General features: G+C 45.0%; 1 protein-coding gene and 1 long non-coding RNA gene across 5 annotated transcripts in view; one reads left to right on the top strand and one right to left on the bottom strand.

Annotated features, from left to right (window-relative positions):
* Window positions 1-19,383, bottom strand: part of LOC146205251 (organic cation transporter protein-like) — a 199,655-nt gene that overhangs the window by 88,504 nt on the left and 91,768 nt on the right. For 2 of the 4 annotated variants that reach the window (XM_084582499.1, XM_084582473.1), the window contains exons 1-3: window positions 15,618-15,757; window positions 2,117-2,520; window positions 1,679-1,782 (exon numbers count right to left, since the gene is read on the bottom strand). In XM_084582499.1, coding sequence (XP_084438625.1) covers window positions 1,679-1,782; window positions 2,117-2,518 — 506 coding nt within the window. In that variant the 5' untranslated portion in view covers window positions 2,519-2,520; window positions 15,618-15,757. Of the gene's footprint in view, window positions 1-1,678; window positions 1,783-2,116; window positions 2,521-6,982; window positions 7,073-15,617; window positions 15,758-19,383 lie in introns of those variants that run through there. The other 2 variants (XM_084582490.1, XM_084582482.1) reach the window with 2 other exon arrangements.
* On the top strand, window positions 1,086-6,038 carry LOC146205254 (uncharacterized). Its single transcript, XR_014701563.1, has 3 exons — window positions 1,086-1,387; window positions 4,617-4,718; window positions 5,526-6,038. It is a non-coding gene; the product is annotated as an uncharacterized LOC146205254 (long non-coding RNA).

Raw genomic sequence — 19,383 nt, 5'->3', positions numbered from 1 at the left:
GGTTCGAATGCTGGGGGGCAACCGGTTGCTTTTGACGGCAGGAACAATCATACCGCGAGTTTCCAGCAAGAAAGCATAGCGTGGTATGTATCGTATGTGTGGCTTAGCTTCGCGAAACTAGAGTCCCTAGAAGTAGCGAAACTGCAGATGTATATGCGTCAATGCGTGGAATTTGAATGACGATATATACAAGAACGAATGCATATTAATTTCCACCGCTCGCGATTTTTACACCACACTCAGATAACATTTCCACAGGGAGGCTTTTTTTGTTTTGTCTCCTTGGCCGCCGTGGCTGGGTTTCGGTCCCATGGCTTTGGGCTCGCAGGCTAACGCCGAAGCCACTGTGCCAACCAGAAAAGGGAACCCCGGGGCGTGCTCCTAAGTCTCATGGAAACCGAATGATTTGCAGGTGGTCAAAATTAAGGAATGTACAGAGGCGAAGGTTGCCGGTGGCGCTTGTTTTTGTACTGTAAATGCACGTGTTAGATGGTGAGTATAATTACACACGACGGGTGCTTTGCAGGTTTAGGAGGAAGTGGGTTAGGGAATTTGTTTCTACGCGTGATGGCCTCGTTGCAGGAAAAAGCTAATTTATCGACGGCTATCTGCATATTACCCCTTAATTACAGCGCAACTAAGGCGGGATGTGTACGGAAGGGGGGAAGGGGGGGGGGGGGGGGGTCTAGAGTGTATATGTTACTCGCAGTTTCGATGCAATGCGCAATTAAGGCGCAACTTCTATCAATCAGTTTCAATGCAAATTACATTGGGAAAAAAATGCCCAGGGAAAAAATAAATATACATTGGGAAAGAACAAGCGACGTAAACAATTCATAAGTGCTGACTTTTAAAGAAATGCTTTGTAAAGCGTCAGCGCTAATTTCGTTTGTTTCCTTTTTATATGTCTTGTGTCGCTATGTTAAACGGCAAAAAAAGAAAAATAAACCTTACGGATTCAGAGAGCTGGTTCTTTTGGATCGCGGTGCGCATATTTCCATCTCTAAACGTGAAATTAATTTAGATAGGCTCCATACCTTCTTTCAGGTGGGTTGCTTCAGCTGACATTTAGTTTGCATAGGCCAAAGGTTGCGAGTTTCCATTTCTCAGTGAGGGCTGTTAAATTGCAGCTATATTTCAGGACGTGGTATACGCGTTTGTTCGGTTTAGATCACTATTTTGGCTCTTCATTTTCTTCTGTTTCAAGTCTAAAGTAAGCCTTAAAAGCAGAAGAGCCGACCACTTCAAAGTGTACTGAGCCTGGATTTCTTAAATTCCTGCTCTACAGGAGGGATTCAGCAGGATGGAAATGACCGTTTAGAATTTCCTTTTTACCAAAGTAATCTTACGTACGGCAGCCATTACATAACGTAAGGATCACAATAAGGTAATCAATTTTCTTTATGTTTTTTTCTTATGGACAGTGAACATTATTAGTTGAAGGCGGCTGCCGCGACATTTGTAGTCGCTCTCCTTATCATGTATTACGTGTGCCCTTCGAACTAACTTGCTCGTGTTCCCCATGTGCCCTTCTGTATTGGTGTTCGACTGTAACTGTGCGGCGCTGGTTCCTAAACATGATCGAGGCCCAAACTGTATACAGCTTAAGTCTCAGCCTTAATAAGTACGTATACTACCGTCTCGATCGGTACTTGCCTATATGCACGGGACCACTTGCCTGTCCCCGATGTAGCCGAAGAGCAGGTTGCCAGCCACGCTACCAATGTAGAAGGAGCATTGAGCCATGGACACCTTCCACGCGTCGTCGCGCACAACGTCCATCTGTGCACGTCGAAGAAGGCCACCCGAAGCTCTGTCAAAATCGCAGCATGTACACTGTCGCCACTTCGAAGTGTCTACAGCGAAACTAGGTGCGTCTATCGGATATATTTGCTGTGACGGTTATTATTGACAACTCTACGGTATAAGGTGTGTTTTAAGGTCACCAGTTTAAAAATCTGTTGATCTCAGCTAATTAGAACTGATAAACGCATTCAGCAATCGCCCGGCAAATATGCTTCAATTGAAAATCGGCAAAACACCGCATCTTATTCGTCGCAGAGCCGGCAGAGCAGACAATCGCTCGGCGTACATAGGCGTTCGGACTGTTCATTACCTGAGTCACTAGCGTGTCATCGTAGTAGGTAGTGTCGTAGACCCACCCCTGGTTACAATCCCTGGTCGGCCATGACTTGTCGGGGCGCGGTAACAAGCCTTCATCGCGCACGCGCAGTACCACTGCAGTGTAGTTGAGGTCGTACATACGACAGCTCTCCCACTCGCCGCCGCCAGGTCGCCGCGGGATGCTGAACTCGGCGAGCTCGGCGGGCGAGAAGGCATCGTACAGGGCCTCCAGCTCGGGCACCCGGCACCGGTGACGCGGCGTGGCCGACACGAAGATGCTACTGAAGAGCGTAAACACCGCGGGTAGCGTGGCCGGGATGCAAAGGAGGAAGTAGATCCACTTCTGGTACGGCCCGAAGGCCCCTATCTCTGGCAGCAGCTCGTCCAGGTCCATGACTGGCACGCCACCGAGTGGGCCCACGTGCAGGAGAAACGACGCGAGGTGGGAGCACCAAGTTAGCCACACCGACCACTCATGAACACAAGCGCTTTGCCCAGTGTATCCATTCCATTCATGCTGTCCCTCGTGTTCAAGTTAGCTCTTCATAATTACGACAGCTAACCAACCCAGCCAATCGCCAACATTCGTTAAAAGTGCGAGCATGATCCAAATGTCTATGTCCAACAGTGATATCTGCAGGACATCACATGGATAGTCATTTTGGTGAAGAATAGCACAAACGTATAAAACATATATTATTTGCAAATAGCGTTTCAGGATGTTTGCCTGGAGGTACAATAAGTGTACTACATACATTGGACTGTACAAGAATGTCCAGACATCAGTTTTGGCCGGCGGTATCATGAAAACTTTGTTAACAAGTGCACCTTTACGTATTTGAGCTGTACCACTTATAAAAGTCTCAATTGATTCGTCCCAAACCTCATTCACTTAAACTGAACTCCCGGGCTGTATTGCATTGCGCTTTATATGAAGATATGAGTAGTCAAAATCATTTGTCAGTCAAAAATGCATGTGCCATGTATAAACTATGTGATGAATACAGGAATGCCCACGAGCTATTTGCGAACATCTCACACATCAGAGGCGCGCTGCACCCATCAGTGGGACCACGTTCATCGATCGCATCAGAGTGATTTCAAGTGCACATAAAGCCATCTATTACACGATACCTAATGAACTAGTTCTACTGAAAACCTGGCGTCGTCGACGTTCTGCGGCTGTCGGAAATGATTCGAGAAGTTTCAAATAAAGCCAACGAATTGCGAAGGGTCCAAATCAAGTCAAAACTGAAGAGGAGGTTCCTTTAATGGAAGGTTTTAAGAAAATAGAAGCAATTCAATGAAACACACTTGTCGCTATTGTGGGCATGAAACGCATATAGGCCACGAAGGGTCGTTGGTACCAAATGTGCTAGGGACGAACCTGCTGAACGCGTTATCGTATGTGTGACTTAAGGTGTGTTGGTGTTGTATAGAGATGCTACAATAATAATAATATTTTTTTTTTCATTTCAATTAATTTCAACAAAAAAAAAATAAAAAATTTGCAGAATGAAAAGGTTGCGTCAAAAGCGCTATCGCGTCTACTCTTAAGGCAAAGCTCAAGCGCGTCCTCCTAATTTTTTAAATGAAACCGCTCACACCCACTCATTTTTCGTCAGTCATATATTTTCAGGAAACTTATGATAATCTTGGGGAATTAAACTGAACTGATTCTACCCCGCTGACCTAAGCCTACTTTTTTTTTTTTTTTTTTTTTCACGCATTTATCCACCGTTCTGAACAAGAACAGTAGCAGTTCAAACAAAATTGATCAATTCTGGGTGGTTGTTAGACAAAGCTGAGATTTACTCCTTTGGGCCCAGATTAAGTATATATTGCAGCATTATCAATGTAATGCACGTCGCATAAATGTACAGATGAGAAGGCATTGAGTGGAAGGGTTATGTATACAACTACTACGTGAACTTATTTTGGTGTTCTGGCATTTACTGCTGCTTTCAAATAACATAACACAGCAGAAATTAACTTGTCTCCATCGCATTCAGAATGAATAAAAAGTCTCACCATTCATTTTAATAAGTTTGCCAAGCAGCAGATTACCACTAGCCGACCTGAGGACACTCTTTATGGAGATATATAAACGTAAACGCTGGCAATCAGCTGATATCAGCTGAGTGATGAGATATGAGAAGTGCTTGTGTTATATAGTCTTGAAGTGTTTTTATACAGGTATTATGCTGTAAAATGTCGCGAAGATGTATTATGCACGCTTCTATATTCAAAATACTTTTCCAATTAACTGAACCATTTGTAAACATGGTTTCCAGCGGAACATTTTGCACTATTCACTATATCCACTAAGATTATGCTGCAACATAATCTTCCATAACACTAATGTACTTCCATTTTCCTGAAAGAATTTTGACACCTAAAAAAGCTTCCTGGTTATCGTGCAACTCCCATGTAGAGGTTGTAGCGAGTTCACGTGTAAGAATTAAGCTTCTTCTTTTTATGTGTTTCTTCAGGTTTGGAAGAAGGTCACTAGGGCCCAGAGCGGGGATAAAGTGTGGGGGGCTCAGCTCTTTGAAGTCACGCTCCCGAATGGCAGCCTCGGCAACAAGAGACTTGTGAGTCGGGGCATTGTCATAGACTACAAGAACGCCTCTTGTCACAAATTCTCGACTTTTCTCCAGAATGCCTACTGCAATCATCGGAGAATGTTGCTTAATACAGATACTCAATAAGTAATATCTCCTTCGCGCCCCCCCCCCCCAAAAAAAAAAAAAGAAATAAAAAAACTGTCCCTAACAATTTCTTCCCTATAGCTCGGGCTTCAGTTTTATCGGAGACGAGAATTCCGAATGATTTTTCCGTATATGCCCCTGTTTTGCTTCGCAGTCCACTCGTAGGATTACGTCCTGTCTCCAGTCACAAGGCGGTTGAAAACATATTCTGGATTGCTTGAATGAATAGAGGTACAGAAGCTCCCTTGACAAAGGCACATGGTGGTGTCGACCTATTCGTGGCGCCCACCGGGCCGAGACCTTCAAAGTACCAGAGATGTAATAGACGATTCTGAAACCACTCCCGTACAAAATGTTAAATTAGGTGACAACTTCATACACAAATTCAGCGACTCTTCATGAGAAGGCTCTCAGAAGGGAGTAAAAAAATTAGTTGTGGTTTAACTCTGGTTAACCCTATAATTGAATTGCGATAGCAACGGCGGAAGCCTCTTTTGGTCACGCCCTGTCAGTCTAAAGTGCTACATTATTGGGGACACTTAAGCTCATCCTTTAAGAGTATGACGCCAGAGCGTAAGCTACTAGCCCACATATAAATGAGAAGGGTTCAATGCTGCTGAACCGAATGTGGAGCGAAAGCATTAGCTGCGGGTGACCGAGAGTTCTTCTTTTTCTTCTTGTCTGTTCAAGGTCAAATGTGGCCCTTCCCGGGACGACGTGATGGGCCGAAACCTGGCGCAGTATTGCTATCGCAATAAAAAATCGGTTCAAGTGCTGATTCATTCTGGAAACGGGCCGCCTTGCACGTCCACGTGGCCGCGTTTAAATTCTTTGAATCAACGAGTTACTGTAACATACGAAGTATATTCGCTGCCATACACATTCACCATTCTATACGGTGAATTTCGCTGGGGGAACTTACTTCTTTCGACAAAAACTTCATCAGGCTCCAGTGCTCAAGCTGAAACTCGCGAGAGGACGCCATTTTTACCTCGCTGCTGATAGATCAATGAAACGTGAACCCGAAAGGCTTGGCATTAAGGCACTTGGTTCGAAAAATGACTTGAACAAATGGTACAAAGAAATCAATGGCAGAAGTCTGGTTACACCCGAGTTGCAAAACTTTTTGATCTCCCCTCGTAGCAATCAAGCTGCATTTTTTGCATAGCAGCAAAAAGTATTGGGTCGAATTAAAAGAGCGGGTCGCACCAGCATTTACTGCTCAGACGTGAAATGTATGCAGTCTCACCGGTAAAGAAAAGAAAATAATAATAATAATAATAAATAAATAAATAAACACCACCTTTTTTTCTGAGAGAACAAAATTATATGTAACACAAGTTCCGCCTCTAAGGAATAACGCGATAGCGTAGGCTGCCAGCCCATATATAAAGCCCCGCTTTAACCAAGCCGCATAAACGTGCCGGCGTGGCCTAGAGGTAACATGAATGCAAGGGTCCTGGCAGGCTAATTCCGATATCACCCTGCCATATGACAGGAGCTGCCAACTGCGGGAGCGGACTGACTGGCGTAAACGTCAGTCCGCGGCCATGTCAGCTGCCAGCTATACCGCCTGCCAGCTCCATGCTTGTGAATTTTCAAAGCTCACGCACATTAAAGAACCCCAGTGGTCGAAATTTTCAGAGTCCTCCACAACGGTGTCTCTTGGGTCGCTTTGGGACGTTATGACCTACAAACCAAACCAAGCCAAACAACGTCAACACCGACGCCGGCGCCGACGCCAGATTTTCGGTGACCTTAAAAAATGGGTGCAAGTTACAACTTAGAAAGTGGCGGCACGGCTGACGCATGATCCAATGTTTTCATCAGTAGACCTCATTACGCCATGCTCAAAGACAACGAGAAAGAGAAAATACTTGCCTGAACTGAGCTATAAAAAAATCCGAGTGAGACAGAAGAAGGTAGGTAAAAAATAGAACCAAAGCATAATGGCGCTACCAGAAATATATATATATATATATATATATATATATATATATATATATATATATATATATATATATATATATATATATATATATATATATATATATATATATATATATATATATATATATATATATATATATATAAGAGGAGGTATTTTGTATACGCTTTACGCGGGAAATGCGAAAGGGCGCGCTTACCTTAGCGGGCCGCACTCACAGAACGGAATCTCTAAAACACAGTTCGTGTCCGCATTTCGCAGCCTGCAAACCGATGTGCGCCGTAGCGGCACCAAGATATGCTGGGTGCACCGTGGCCGGGTGTGAGCTTTTATCGTTTTACTACAGGCCCTTTGTGCGTCTGCAGATATTTTCACCTTTCTGCTCCGCGGTGACACAACACTGGCAAAAGTTCAGCGCAAGCTTGTCAGGAAGGGCACTGGGCCCATTTCTTACTGCGTCCACCAATTATTCTGCACCTGTTGGTGCAATGGCGTTTGCGCCGAGAATGTTGCCTCGTTCCTATGATTATAGGTTTTCGACGCGCGCCTATCTTGCTGATTCCTCACGAACCGAGAGGCGCCTACTTCCTGAGCAATGCGGAGATTTGTTGCTGCAGGGCCGCACGCCCATCACATTTTTAACGCCATGGCGTTGAAGGTCCCGTTACTATCACCTCTACTACCCCTCGGCCATGCCTACTACCACCTGCCAGCGCCACGTCCGTGTTAAATCACGGGCGTGGCACTGGCAGGTGGTAGTAGGCATGGCCGAGCACTGATTCTACGATGATTTATTGTGCGACTTAATTAGATCACGTGATATCAGAAAGAGCTGGGTTGCTCATGCAAGGTGGGAAGGTGGAATAAGGAATCAACCTTTCAGTTCCCTAGGAGTCAGGTACACTACACCTATAATAAGCTTCTACGCAGGCACGGTCGTACGGCTTGGTTAAAGCGGGACTTTGTATGTTGTGTGGTCGGCTAGCTATCGTGTCCCCTCAAAGGCGGAGCTCAAGTCTTCCCCATAATTTTATTCCATGAAGGCCGGGACCATAGCGCTAGTCTCTCTCACGGGATCAAATCAAGAGGAAACTACAGGTCATTCGAGCATTTCTCGTGAGTAACGGCAAACGGCATTTGTGTCGCAACGTATTGCGCTTTTTATTTTTTTATTATTGCTTTAACCATGAAAGCCTAACACTGTTCACTGTTTCTTTTTTTTTTTTTTTTCACACTGGTAGATTTTGACAGATATGGTGGTGCGGTCTATATATGCAGTTGGACTGTGCAGCAAGGCGCACATTACTCATATGTAGAGAACAATGATTTGACGATTAATTAGCTAATCAACTTTCTATTTTTGATTCTAAGAGGCTATGTTATGTAAAGAAATTGGAGGCCGTCAACTTAAAATATGAGTCCTCTCTTTAAATGTTCTTATTCGGCATTGTGGCTCGAAATATCGGATGTCAAATGTACGCATCCGAAAGCTCGTTGAGTCGGTTTTCACGCGTTACAAATTTATAAAATATGTCGTGCTGCGCGTGCTGTTGTTACCACAATTATCTTAACTGCTTCTACATCACTAAATGCATAAATTATGCCTGTTTTAGGCATAAAAATGCAATCGACATTGTTTTATAACTATGCAAGGCCAACTCAGCGAGCCTTGAGATAGTGTATTTTTGACGCTTGATATTTCGAGCCACGTTGTCGATGAAGCAAATTTAAAAAGGCGGACTAACATTTGATGCTGACCGGTTTCAATTTCGCGATATACTCCATAAAATCAAAATAAGAAGTTGATTAGTTACTTGTAGCTAATTAACCGTCTAATCATTGAGCTTGTACACGACACCCACCTTGCTGTACAACCCCCCTGCACAGAACGCACAAGCACATTTCTCTGAACACAAATTTGTAATCGTCAAAAAAAAAAAAAAAAAAAAAGCTCGTTTTCGCAAGCGCACATGTGACACTTTTTCGATGCGCAGTTCCCTTCATTATAAGGAAACGATTCAGCCTTAATGACCGGTATCATATCGCAGTATCGAGTAAAAACGTCTGAAATGGATTGACGTGTTTTAAGTTTCAAAAGAACAGCATGAAATTCGTTTCATACTGCACGATCGCGTGTCAATTAATGGCGATGATGTGCACAAGCACGTTGGCTGATTCCACAAAGGGGGAAGCACCCTGGAATAGGTGGGACAGGCTGCGAGCTTTCTTATTCAAATGTCAATAGCGCACGTGACCAGCAAACTCTTAACAAAATGTTTTCTTCATTCTGTGATTGGAGCAATACTTGGCAAATGAGGATAAATTTTTACAAAACCGTGTCCATGACTTTCATTAATAAGAAAACTCCTCCTCGTTTTTCATATGCTAACGATAAACATCCATTAAGACGCGTAAAAGAATTTAAACATCTCGGTGTAACTTTTTTGTTCTAATATGAAGTGGTACGGACACGTAGAGTCTAACATGCTCCAAAGCACTCAAGAAGCTTGGACTCTTAAAACGTACATTAAAAGATGCAACCCAAAACTGCAAGCTGACAGCGTACAAATGCTTAATAAGGCCTGTCCTTGAATATGCTTCGGTAGTATGGTCGTCGAACTTTGCTAAAGATGTCGCTAAGCTTGAAAACGTCAGAAAAAAAAAAAAGCGAGAAGATTGATATATCAGAGGTATGACTGGCACTTCTCACCCTCTTCTTATGCTCGCGATCTATCACTTGGCACACTTCAAAACAGACGCATGTATGAACGCATTATTCTCCTTCGCAAGATCATTAACAAACAAATTTACGTTGACGCCCCCGTTTCCTTCACTACTTCTTCCGCGCGTGTCACTCGCCGTACAAACCCTTTTAACATCTCGCCGTTTATTCCGTTTTTGGGTTGATTTAAGTTTTCTTTCTTTCCCTTTACAGTTGAACTGTGGAATAATTTAAATAGCTCGTTACGTCAACTGCCTGGGGATCAGTTTGTGCAAGAACTGCCTGATCATTTGATCTTACAATGTTGTCTTGTACTTTGTGTCGGAATTATTGAACCCACTCGCGATTATTTGCTATTATGTGCTTTTTGTTCTGTTTTAAGTGAAAATTTTTTGTACCCACTCCTGCAGTGTCGCACAGTCATGGGATAGCAGTATTTGTAAATAAATAAATAAATAAATTTGCGACAAGCAAGTTAGCAGTCCAGGTAGTAGGTACACCCTTCACCAAAAGTCTTCAGGACATGGACAGCGTTCTCTTCTAGTGGAATGAAGGTCCCTTGAATGCTCCATCTATCGGAGCATTGAAAGTGCACGTCAAGCGTTAAGCTTCTTTGGCGCGATAAGAAATCATTCTCTAGAATTTCAGGGTATTTTTATATTTAATGGTGCCGTCATGTCTTCATTATCCGGCTGAAACGAATAACTTTTGGAGAGTTTTGACTAAGACTGGGTTTGAAAATTGGCTTACACAATGTCAGCCCAGCTTGCGGAATATGGCACTGTAATTTAACGTTTTGCCTTCCTTTTAGAAGACAAAAGTCCTTTTCAAAAATGGCCAAAGGGAGCTGCCATATTGGAGACTGGGCTGTGCTCATAACTCAGGAAAGTGCTGAGGATTCTCCCCCCAGGCCTGCTTCACAGCCCAGTCAAACCGGTTTCTCCGAGGGTCGTGAAAAAGTCTGTAGGGGGCACTGTTGAGTCATAATTTCTAAGGCTCCTCTATTTTTCTAAAGGTAGCGACAACTACACGAGCGCCCTCTCGAGGGGTCCAGGGGCAGCGCTAGCAGACGACGCGTGGACCTCTTTCGAGCGTATACCGCGTACTCATGAAGCCGCACTTGGTGCGCACATAAACCGGTGAATTCAACAGATTTGTGTCCTCTGCTGCTCAGGAAACTTCAAAAGACAGGAATAATAACTTAAATATGCGTGTGCAGCATAAACGTAAAAAAAAAAAAAAACGCGTGCGTTAAACGAGTCAGCTCATTCTTCTGAACCATTCTCCTCAGTACAGCGGCTAGGAAACTATTCATTAATTATGCTTTAAAATTAGTACCGAACTTGAAGTAGAAACGATATTTTAGTAAGCTTATTGGGCTCGTTTCCTTAATAAAAAATAAGTAGACCGAGTTTTCTGCAACCTTTGAGAACGTCGTTGCGCACAGCGCTCTGATGAAATAAGTGCGTCATTGCGTTTGTAACCGTTCGGATATACTCCGTTTTACACACTTTTCTTGGCTCGAGTTTATTTCGTTTACACAGTATTCCGATAGTTTTATTTTGGAGAAAAAGTCAGTTTCTCTGCAGCTGTGCATTACCAACGCATGTATATCTTCCAACAAATACAAAAAAAAAAATAAGGTATGATGCGATACAAAGCTCACGGATAATATTTTCTGACTTTTCTATTCTTTATTTGTTTTGGTTTCCTTATAGCCTGTCAGGCAATAATATCACCAGTAAACTTGGATGTCGCCTCTTGAAATTTGACGAGTCCCTGTGCGCGTTCAGCGGAACTTGTTTGCATTAGGTGCAACGCTGCGAGACCCCTCCGTTAAAACAATGACTCAATAGCGTTTCAAGCACACGGTTGTTTTTACACTTTTTATGGTACAAATTTTCGTTTTAATTTTTTAATTTTATACACCGATATTTAGCATTGGCAAAAATTGACTTTCCATTGCGATCACTTTGACACATTTGCACCGTCCTCCTTTTCCAATGTTTCATTTTTCATTTATATCCATTAACTGATCAATTGTACGGACTAAATTTTCGTAATAAGCATTATCAAGCATTGGGTTTTCATTCTGAGCATTTTGACAGCATTGATTCCACGCGTAATATTGCAGTCCTGATCTGTTCGGGAAAGTAAGGGGGCTCGAAACGGTAGTGACATCTCACTAGACATCCGCAGTACAAGTAATGACTACATAGTCATAGCGTTCTTGATATTTTGCTCATGAAATAGCATATGCCCAAACAAAGGTTATCCCGGGCAAGCGAACGGCTTTTTAAGCAGACAGAAATCCCTTCGCATAGTCGGATGTTTTCCGTGGCCATAAAAATCTTACGCCCGATGTCATGAAGCCATAGCTTCCTTCTGTTGCTATTATTGTCACCGCGAAGAATGTAAAATGACTTTTTTGCGTCTTCCGCACGATTCCGGCAGCCGAAAGCTCAGCAGCCCGGCGCAGCCGCATGACTCACGCACGCTTCAAGATTTGAGTTCAGAGATGTAAGTCTTGCGTCCGCTTAAACATTAAGCAGTACTGCATATACGCCCCTTCATGGATCACTGCCTTGTCGTGGCGGAGGGGCTTGCGAAACTCGATGAAGTCGTGAGCTCTGCTGTGTAGGGCCACCCAAGATAGACAGGTCACGGCAGAGAGTTCTGACAAAATGTGATTCACTGGAGAAGGTAATGGCAACCCACTCCAGTATTTCCTGCCAAGAAAACCCTATGGCCAGTCACAATACCATTATCGATATGGCGCCGGAAGATGAGCCCCCCAGGTTGGAAGGCGTCCCACATGTTACTGGGGATGAACAAAGGGCGATTCCTAGTAGCTCCAGGACGAATGAAGCGGCTGGGCTAAAGCCAAAAGGACGCTCAGTTGTGGATGTGTCGGGAAGCGACCGGAAAGTCCGATGTTGCAAGGAGATATATCACATAGCAACATGGAATGTAAGATCTATGACGCAAGGTAAACTGGATATCGTCAAGCGAGAAATGAACAGATTGAACATTGATATCTTGGGTATCAGCGAGCTCAAGTGGACCGGAATGGGAGAATTTAACTCCGGCGACCATTATGTCTTTTATTGTGGGCACGAATCCAAGAGAAGGAATGGGGTCGCTCTCATAGTAAACAGAAGAATGGGCAAAGCAGTGCTAGGGTACAACCCTAAAAACGACCGAATGATTTCACTTCGCATCCAAGGTCACCCTTTCAACATAACAGTTATCCAAGTCTATGCACCGACCACTGCTGCTGAAGAAGCTGACGTTGAGAGATTTTATGCGGACCTACAATGCCTTTTAGACCGCACCCCATCATCAGACGTCGTTTTTCTCATAGGAGACTGGAATGCTAAGGTCGGGAGTGAAGAAATATCCGGAATTACAGGCAAGTTCGGTCTCGGTGAGCCAAATGAAGCTGGGCAGAGGCTAGTAGAGTTCTGTCAAGAAAACAACCTGACCATAGCGAACACTCATTTTCAACAGCACAAGAGGCGCCTGTACACATGGATTTCACCGGACGGTCTGTACAGGAATCAGATCGATTATATTATTTGCCGGCAGAGATGGAGAAGCGCTATACAAGCAGTAAAAACAAGGCCTGGGGCCGATTGTGGCACCGATCATCAGCTTCGTGTTGCCAAAATTAAGCTTCGATTGAAGAAAACGCAGAAAACTAGAAGGCCTTTCAGGTATGATCTGGATCAGATTCCATTAGAATATGCTGTGGAAGTGAGGAATCGATTTCAAGAATTAGATCTAGAAGACAAAGAGCCCGAAGAGATGTGGACTGATGTTCGTGATATAATACAAAAAGTTGCTACTAAGGTAGTTCCAAAGCAAAAGAAATGCAAAAAAGCAAACTGGTTATCTGAAGAGGCTTTGCAAATAGCTGAGGAAAGGAGGATGGCAAAAGGTATGGGGGAAAGAGAAAGATACAAGGTTCTCAATGCGGATTTTCAGAAAATAGCAAGGAGAGATAAGAATGCCTTCCTGAACATACAGTGTCAAGCAGTTGAGGACAACAGCCAATTAAGGAACACAAGAGCTCTGTATAAGACAATCAAAGATATCAAAGGAAGCTTCTGTGCTAAGCTGGGCGTGATAAAGGACAAACGAGGCAAGGACCTCACTGAAGCCTCAGAGATAAAGAAGAGGTGGCAGGAATACACAGAAGAACTGTACAAGAAGGACCCGGATGTGCAAACCCAACATAGGACGGTTGTGATTACTGATCTCGAGCCGGGCATCCTGAAGAGTGAAGTTGAATGGGCCTTAGCCAGCCTTGCTAAGAACAAAGCTAGCGGAATTGATGGTATTCCAGCTGAGTTGCTTCAAAACCTCAACCACGACGCTGTTAACACACTGCATACATTATGTCAAAAGATTTGGACAACCCTGCAGTGGCCACAGGATTGGAGGAGGTCAGTTTACATCCCCATTCCAAAGAAAGGCAGTGCCAAAGATTGTTCCAACTACCGCACGATCGCGCTTATTTCGCATGCTAGCAAGGTGATGTTAAAAATCCTGCAAGGTAGGCTGCAGCAGTATGTGGATCGGGAGCTTCCGGACGTGCAAGCTGGGTTTCGCAAGGGCAGAGGAACTAGAGACCAAATTGCCAACCTTCGCTGGATCATGGAAAAAGCAAGAGAGTTCCAGAAACCCATTTACTTCTGCTTTATTGATTATGCGAAAGCGTTTGACTGCGTAGATCACAGCAGATTGTGGCAAGCTCTCCAAGAGATGGGAGTTCCAATTCACCTCATCTGTCTCCTCAGGAACCTTTATGAAGAGCAAGAGGCCACAGTCAGAACTGGGCATGGTCTTTCTGATTGGTTTCCGATTGAGAAAGGGGTGAGGCAAGGCTGCATACTGTCGCCCTGCCTATTTAACCTATATGCAGAGTGCATCATGAGGAAGGCCGGTCTGGACGAGTCTTCAGCTGGAGTGAAGATTGCTGGAAAACGTATCAACAACCTTAGATATGCGGATGATACCACTTTAATGGCAGAAAGTGAAGTGGAACTCAAGAGACTTCTGATGCGCGTACAAGAAGAGAGTGAGAAGTTTGTGCTTAAACTGAACATTAAAAAGACGAAGATCATGGCGTCTTGCCCTATCAAGTCCTGGAGCATCAATGGACAAGAAGTGGAAGCTGTGACAGATTTTCTGTTCTTTTGCGCCAAGATTACCTCGGAAGGAGACTGCAGCCATGAAATTAGGAGACGCCTGCTTCTGGGAAAGAGAACAATGGTTAGCCTTGACCGCCTAGTAAAGAGCAGAGACATTAGTCTGCCAACCAAGATCCGTATAACCCGTGCTATGGTCTTTCCAGTTGTGATGTATGGATGCGAGAGTTGGACTGTGAAAAAGGCTGACCGCCGAAGAATTGACGCGTTTGAATTGTGGTGCTGGCGAAGACTCTTAAGAGTTCCTTGGACTGCCAGAAGATCAAATCAGTCGATATTGTCGACCATAAACCCTGACTGCTCATTGGAGGGTCAAATTCTAAAGTTAAAGCTCAGCTACTTTGGTCATCTGATGAGAAGAGAGGAGTCGCTGGAGAAAGATTTGATGTTGGGAAAGGTTGAGGGTCGCCGGAGAAGGGGTAGGCAGCGAACGCGATGGTTAGATGGCATTCTCGAGGCATTGCAGATGAAGCTATGTGATGTTAAGAAGATAGTGAGAGACCGGAAAGCGTGGCGTGACATGGTCCATTGGGTCACGAAGAGTCGGACACGACTGAACGCCTGAACTGAACTGAACTGAACTGCATATACGCTCCTAAAAATGCAATAGAGGCATGTGAAGTACTTTTTGCTTAACTAATCGGCCAATACCACGCTGGCAAGCGCAGACCGCCGTGCATTTCAGCGGTGCAGCGAGCACCGCTGGACCCTTTGGGCGGAGCTTGGCGGTGAAGAGGTCACGTGCAGCCAACCGGCCTATCGGAGGGAGGGGCGGCTGGATCAAGACCTGTCGCTACCTTTAAAAAAATAGAGGTACCTTAATAATTTCACTTCGTGTTCCAACCTTCAACACCTCGTGTTTTTAAAAGCTTAAATCTAACCAGTGACAAGGCACTTACCGTGCAGTCTTCGCACTGCGCTCCTTTGCCTACGCTCTGCAGGCTGCTGCGGGTTCTTCTAGCTATAGCTCCGCTGGCACCCGCGACGAGAGCCCGCGCAGAACGCAGTGGGGAAGCCGCGCGACCCACTGCTCGTGACGTTACAATATATCCTGACTGTTCCACGCAGCGGGCCACAAGCGCTTGGTAGGGTGCCGAACAGTTCGGGCGCGATTCATCGGTCATCCAGAGCAGGGCGAGGACTTTCAAGCGTTAAAGCACTTCGAAGCATATGACGGTATAGTAGCTGCATGCCGCGAAGCGCGTTTCCATTGTTGGCAAGTTCAGCTCCCGCGTCGCTCATCGCTCACGTTGCGTGTCTCCGTACTCGGCGAATCCGATTCATGAGTGTTTTTCCGAAAAAGCTCAGTGACAGCTGTAGTGCGGTGAGAAATACTCCGCGTGTGGTTGGGAGCCTTTACAACGCGTGCGCTCGTTTTCTAGTAGTCTCTTTCTTTGGGCCCTTTGAAGTATCCGGAGAGAATGAAAATCAGGGCAGCTTCTGTTTTATTGCGAAAGAAATACTACGAAATCCAAAGCGAGACATCGGGTGGCCGCAGCTACGCCATGAAGAGGCGTAGCTACGGTCTCCTCATAAAAAAAAAAAAAAAATCAGCCTGTCATGACATTTGAATTCACGTTATCCCTATGCCACAGGGGGGAGCTGCCAACTCGGGCCGCTCCTTTCATATGGGAGGGTGATATCAGAATCAGCCTGCTAGAACCGTTTGCATTCTCGTTACCCCTACGACACGGAGGCACGTCCCTGGTAGCTTACGCTCTCGCGTCATACTCTTAAAGGATGAGCTTAAGTGTCCCCAATAATGTAGCACCTTACACCGATAGGGCATGATGGGGGATAATGTAGCAGGCTAAAGAAGCTTCCGCTATTGCTTTCGCAATTCAATTAGGGTTAACCAGAGCTAAATCACGACAAAATATTTAAGGTGAGAATAACCGCGGTTCCCTTAAGCAAGTTAATAATTAAGCGACGGCTGCATACCCATGAAGGTGCACTCTTGTGCCCGAAGTTTTACCGAGAAAGTTCCCCTTGCTGGCCGCCTATTGAAGCCATGCGCCGACACAGCGCGCTCATCTGGCTGCCCATGCATGTATACGAGCATCGTCAACGCTCCCGGACGTGTGCTGTCCTCTGCAGCATCACCTATGAGTCAACCTCCAGTCGAGAGCCCTGCTGCTGCGAAGCGTCTGGTACAATCCCCAGAGCTTCGCTATGTCCCTATACGACCTGTGGCCGGGAGCATGCCGGGACAGCCTCGTGGGTATAAAAGCGAGTCCGGTCACTAGAGGAGGGGTGCGGTGAGATACAAGCGGTCGACAGAGGGACTTCGCTGATCATCAGCAAGCGCATCCACTCTCAAGAGTTAAATAACCGTAATACTAACGCCAAAACGGTCCCTCACCATCCCGTTACTTCGGCTGCCCTCTCCGCGCCCGCAGCAAGAAAACTTGGTCGCACTACCATGGCATCACAACATGCAGTGGCTGCAGCAGGAAGATGCAACCATGGTGGCAGCCATTATAGTAACGACTGTTGACAGTCAGTCGGTTTCTGTGCCTACCACTGGATAAAGTTCGCTTTATACTATGTAGGCGTACTAATCTAGCGACTTCCTTCTTTTCAGATCACAGGCCTCGTGTTAGCTGCTGCTACTTTGAAATTGAAATTTCCAGAGTCCAGTAGCGCGATTTTGTTCAGGATGCTTAGAATTAGAAGCACATTCTCTCTTAACAGATTTCCAGGTTTGCTAAAGCAGCGACTTATTTATTTTTTCTTTATATTTGCTCAAGAAGTCTCGGCAGTATGCCTGACGGCGCCGCAGACGGCAACGATTTCGCCGCTTCTTACTGCCCTGGCGGACAGCGGCAAAGCTACCCTCTTTTGGTGACCCCCTGTCACGTTGTGATAATACAGCGTGTGCTGCAGTCACGTTATCACACTCCATTCCTTGCTGATAAAAACGTTATTTCGACTGAATTTTAAGATATATAGCTTTCTTATTTTCCTAAATATCCTAAATACTGTTGCAAACAGTTTGCTGAATATGTAAGTGCCACATATTCAATATGTATCGTTCGTTTAATTTCAGTTTTGAACGATACTATAACCCCTTAGTGACGAGCGACCAATGGCATAGACTCTTATCCATTCTTCCTCATATTCAGAAATTTCGGACAAATTTCGAGAACGTTCTTGAACGTGTTGTTTTCTCATATCATTAAAATTGCACTACAGTAATATTTACATGAGCAGATGCTTCTTCGGTAGGCTTATAATTGTTTTGATATTTATTTTTCTATGGCAGTCTCGATTGCTGCGCTAAAAACTTCGGAAGCAAAATTTTGCTACACATCACAAGCTTAGAGAATATCTATCAATATTGCTACCGGTGAAAAAAGACCACGAGGGATAGCGATGAGATGATTTTAATGAATGCCGGCGAGCCTATGCGAGCGCTCCTGCCCACGCCACTGTCCAATTTATCTTCCTCATCCGTAACAATATGTTCATAAAAGTATCTTAAAATATTTCATGGTTTCTTCAGTATAATTTAAAGTCGCATGACATTGGTTACCTATGGCAGTCTTAATTAGTCGTGAGCGCAGGGCGAACTTCAAAAGCGAAAATTGGCTTCGCATTGGGAGATAATACCGGCTGTATCAATATGTTCATAAAAGTATTTTACTATAATCCACAGTTGCCTCACAATTATTTTGGTTTTCTATTGCAGTCTTAAGTGGTTGATGGTTTTAGTGCGCTGGTACCAGAGCATACCAGAGCCATTAACGTGTCCGGACATCGCACAAATAACCCAGGGCTCCCTCTCCCTTTAAGTTTGGCCAAGGTAAATTAGGCCAAGGTAACTTGAAGGCCAAATTTAGTGTCACACGAAGACCTGATATATACCTATAGCGTAGTGAAGGTTTCGCTTCCATTGTATATTGGTTTATAAGAAAGGAAAGGCGCGGTATTTGTCAAGGTCACTTGAAGATGAAAACTTAAGTGACGGCTGCCCGATGTAGCGTAATGAAGCTTTGGCTTTAAAACCGTTTTTGAGTTGTCGCGCGGTGGCTCGATCGACAAACGCGACGCAATTCCAACACGCTTGAAAATTATCGCTGTGTCGCTGCCGCTTGTAGCTGAGTTGTTGCTGAGTTGCTGCACGCAAGCTGTAACTGAATTGTTGCCGCTTGCGTGCGAATCAGCCTTTACTGCTCCCTTCATTCTCACTATCATCGCATTCCCTGCCAGTGCTTTTACCCGTTCCCAAGGTCCACCCTAACCCACATCCTTTTACTGTCTGACGAGTCCTCCCCTCGCTAAGGACTGGGAGGCCGCACAGTGGTCTGAGGAAACTACTCGGCCGAATATTGCGCCTCCAGCAGGGCCGTCAACGTCATCGGCCGTCTTAACATGAACGATCGATCGCGGGTGAGGTCGTGCGCGGCTAATAGCCCTAAAGGGCAAAATCTTTGCTTCTATAAACTGTTCAACACCACCACGTAAAGCTGTCCACGAATATGGGAAAAACCGCGTCCCTTTCTTCAACCACGGTGCAAGGAGGAGATAAAAGCTACGCGTGATCGACGACGCGACGGAAGATGTCTCGCTGTGAAAACCGCCACACTATACTGCCCCCGGTCGTGATTCGCACCAGCGCTGGAGCAAACAGATCAGCGTTGTTTTCCGATGCCTTCGATCATT

Source organism: Amblyomma maculatum, chromosome 1, assembly GCF_055883805.1.
Source record: "Amblyomma maculatum isolate TAMU_Amacu chromosome 1, ASM5588380v1, whole genome shotgun sequence".
Lineage (NCBI taxonomy): Eukaryota > Metazoa > Arthropoda > Arachnida > Ixodida > Ixodidae > Amblyomma > Amblyomma maculatum.
This window is presented reverse-complemented; position numbering and strand designations above follow the sequence as displayed.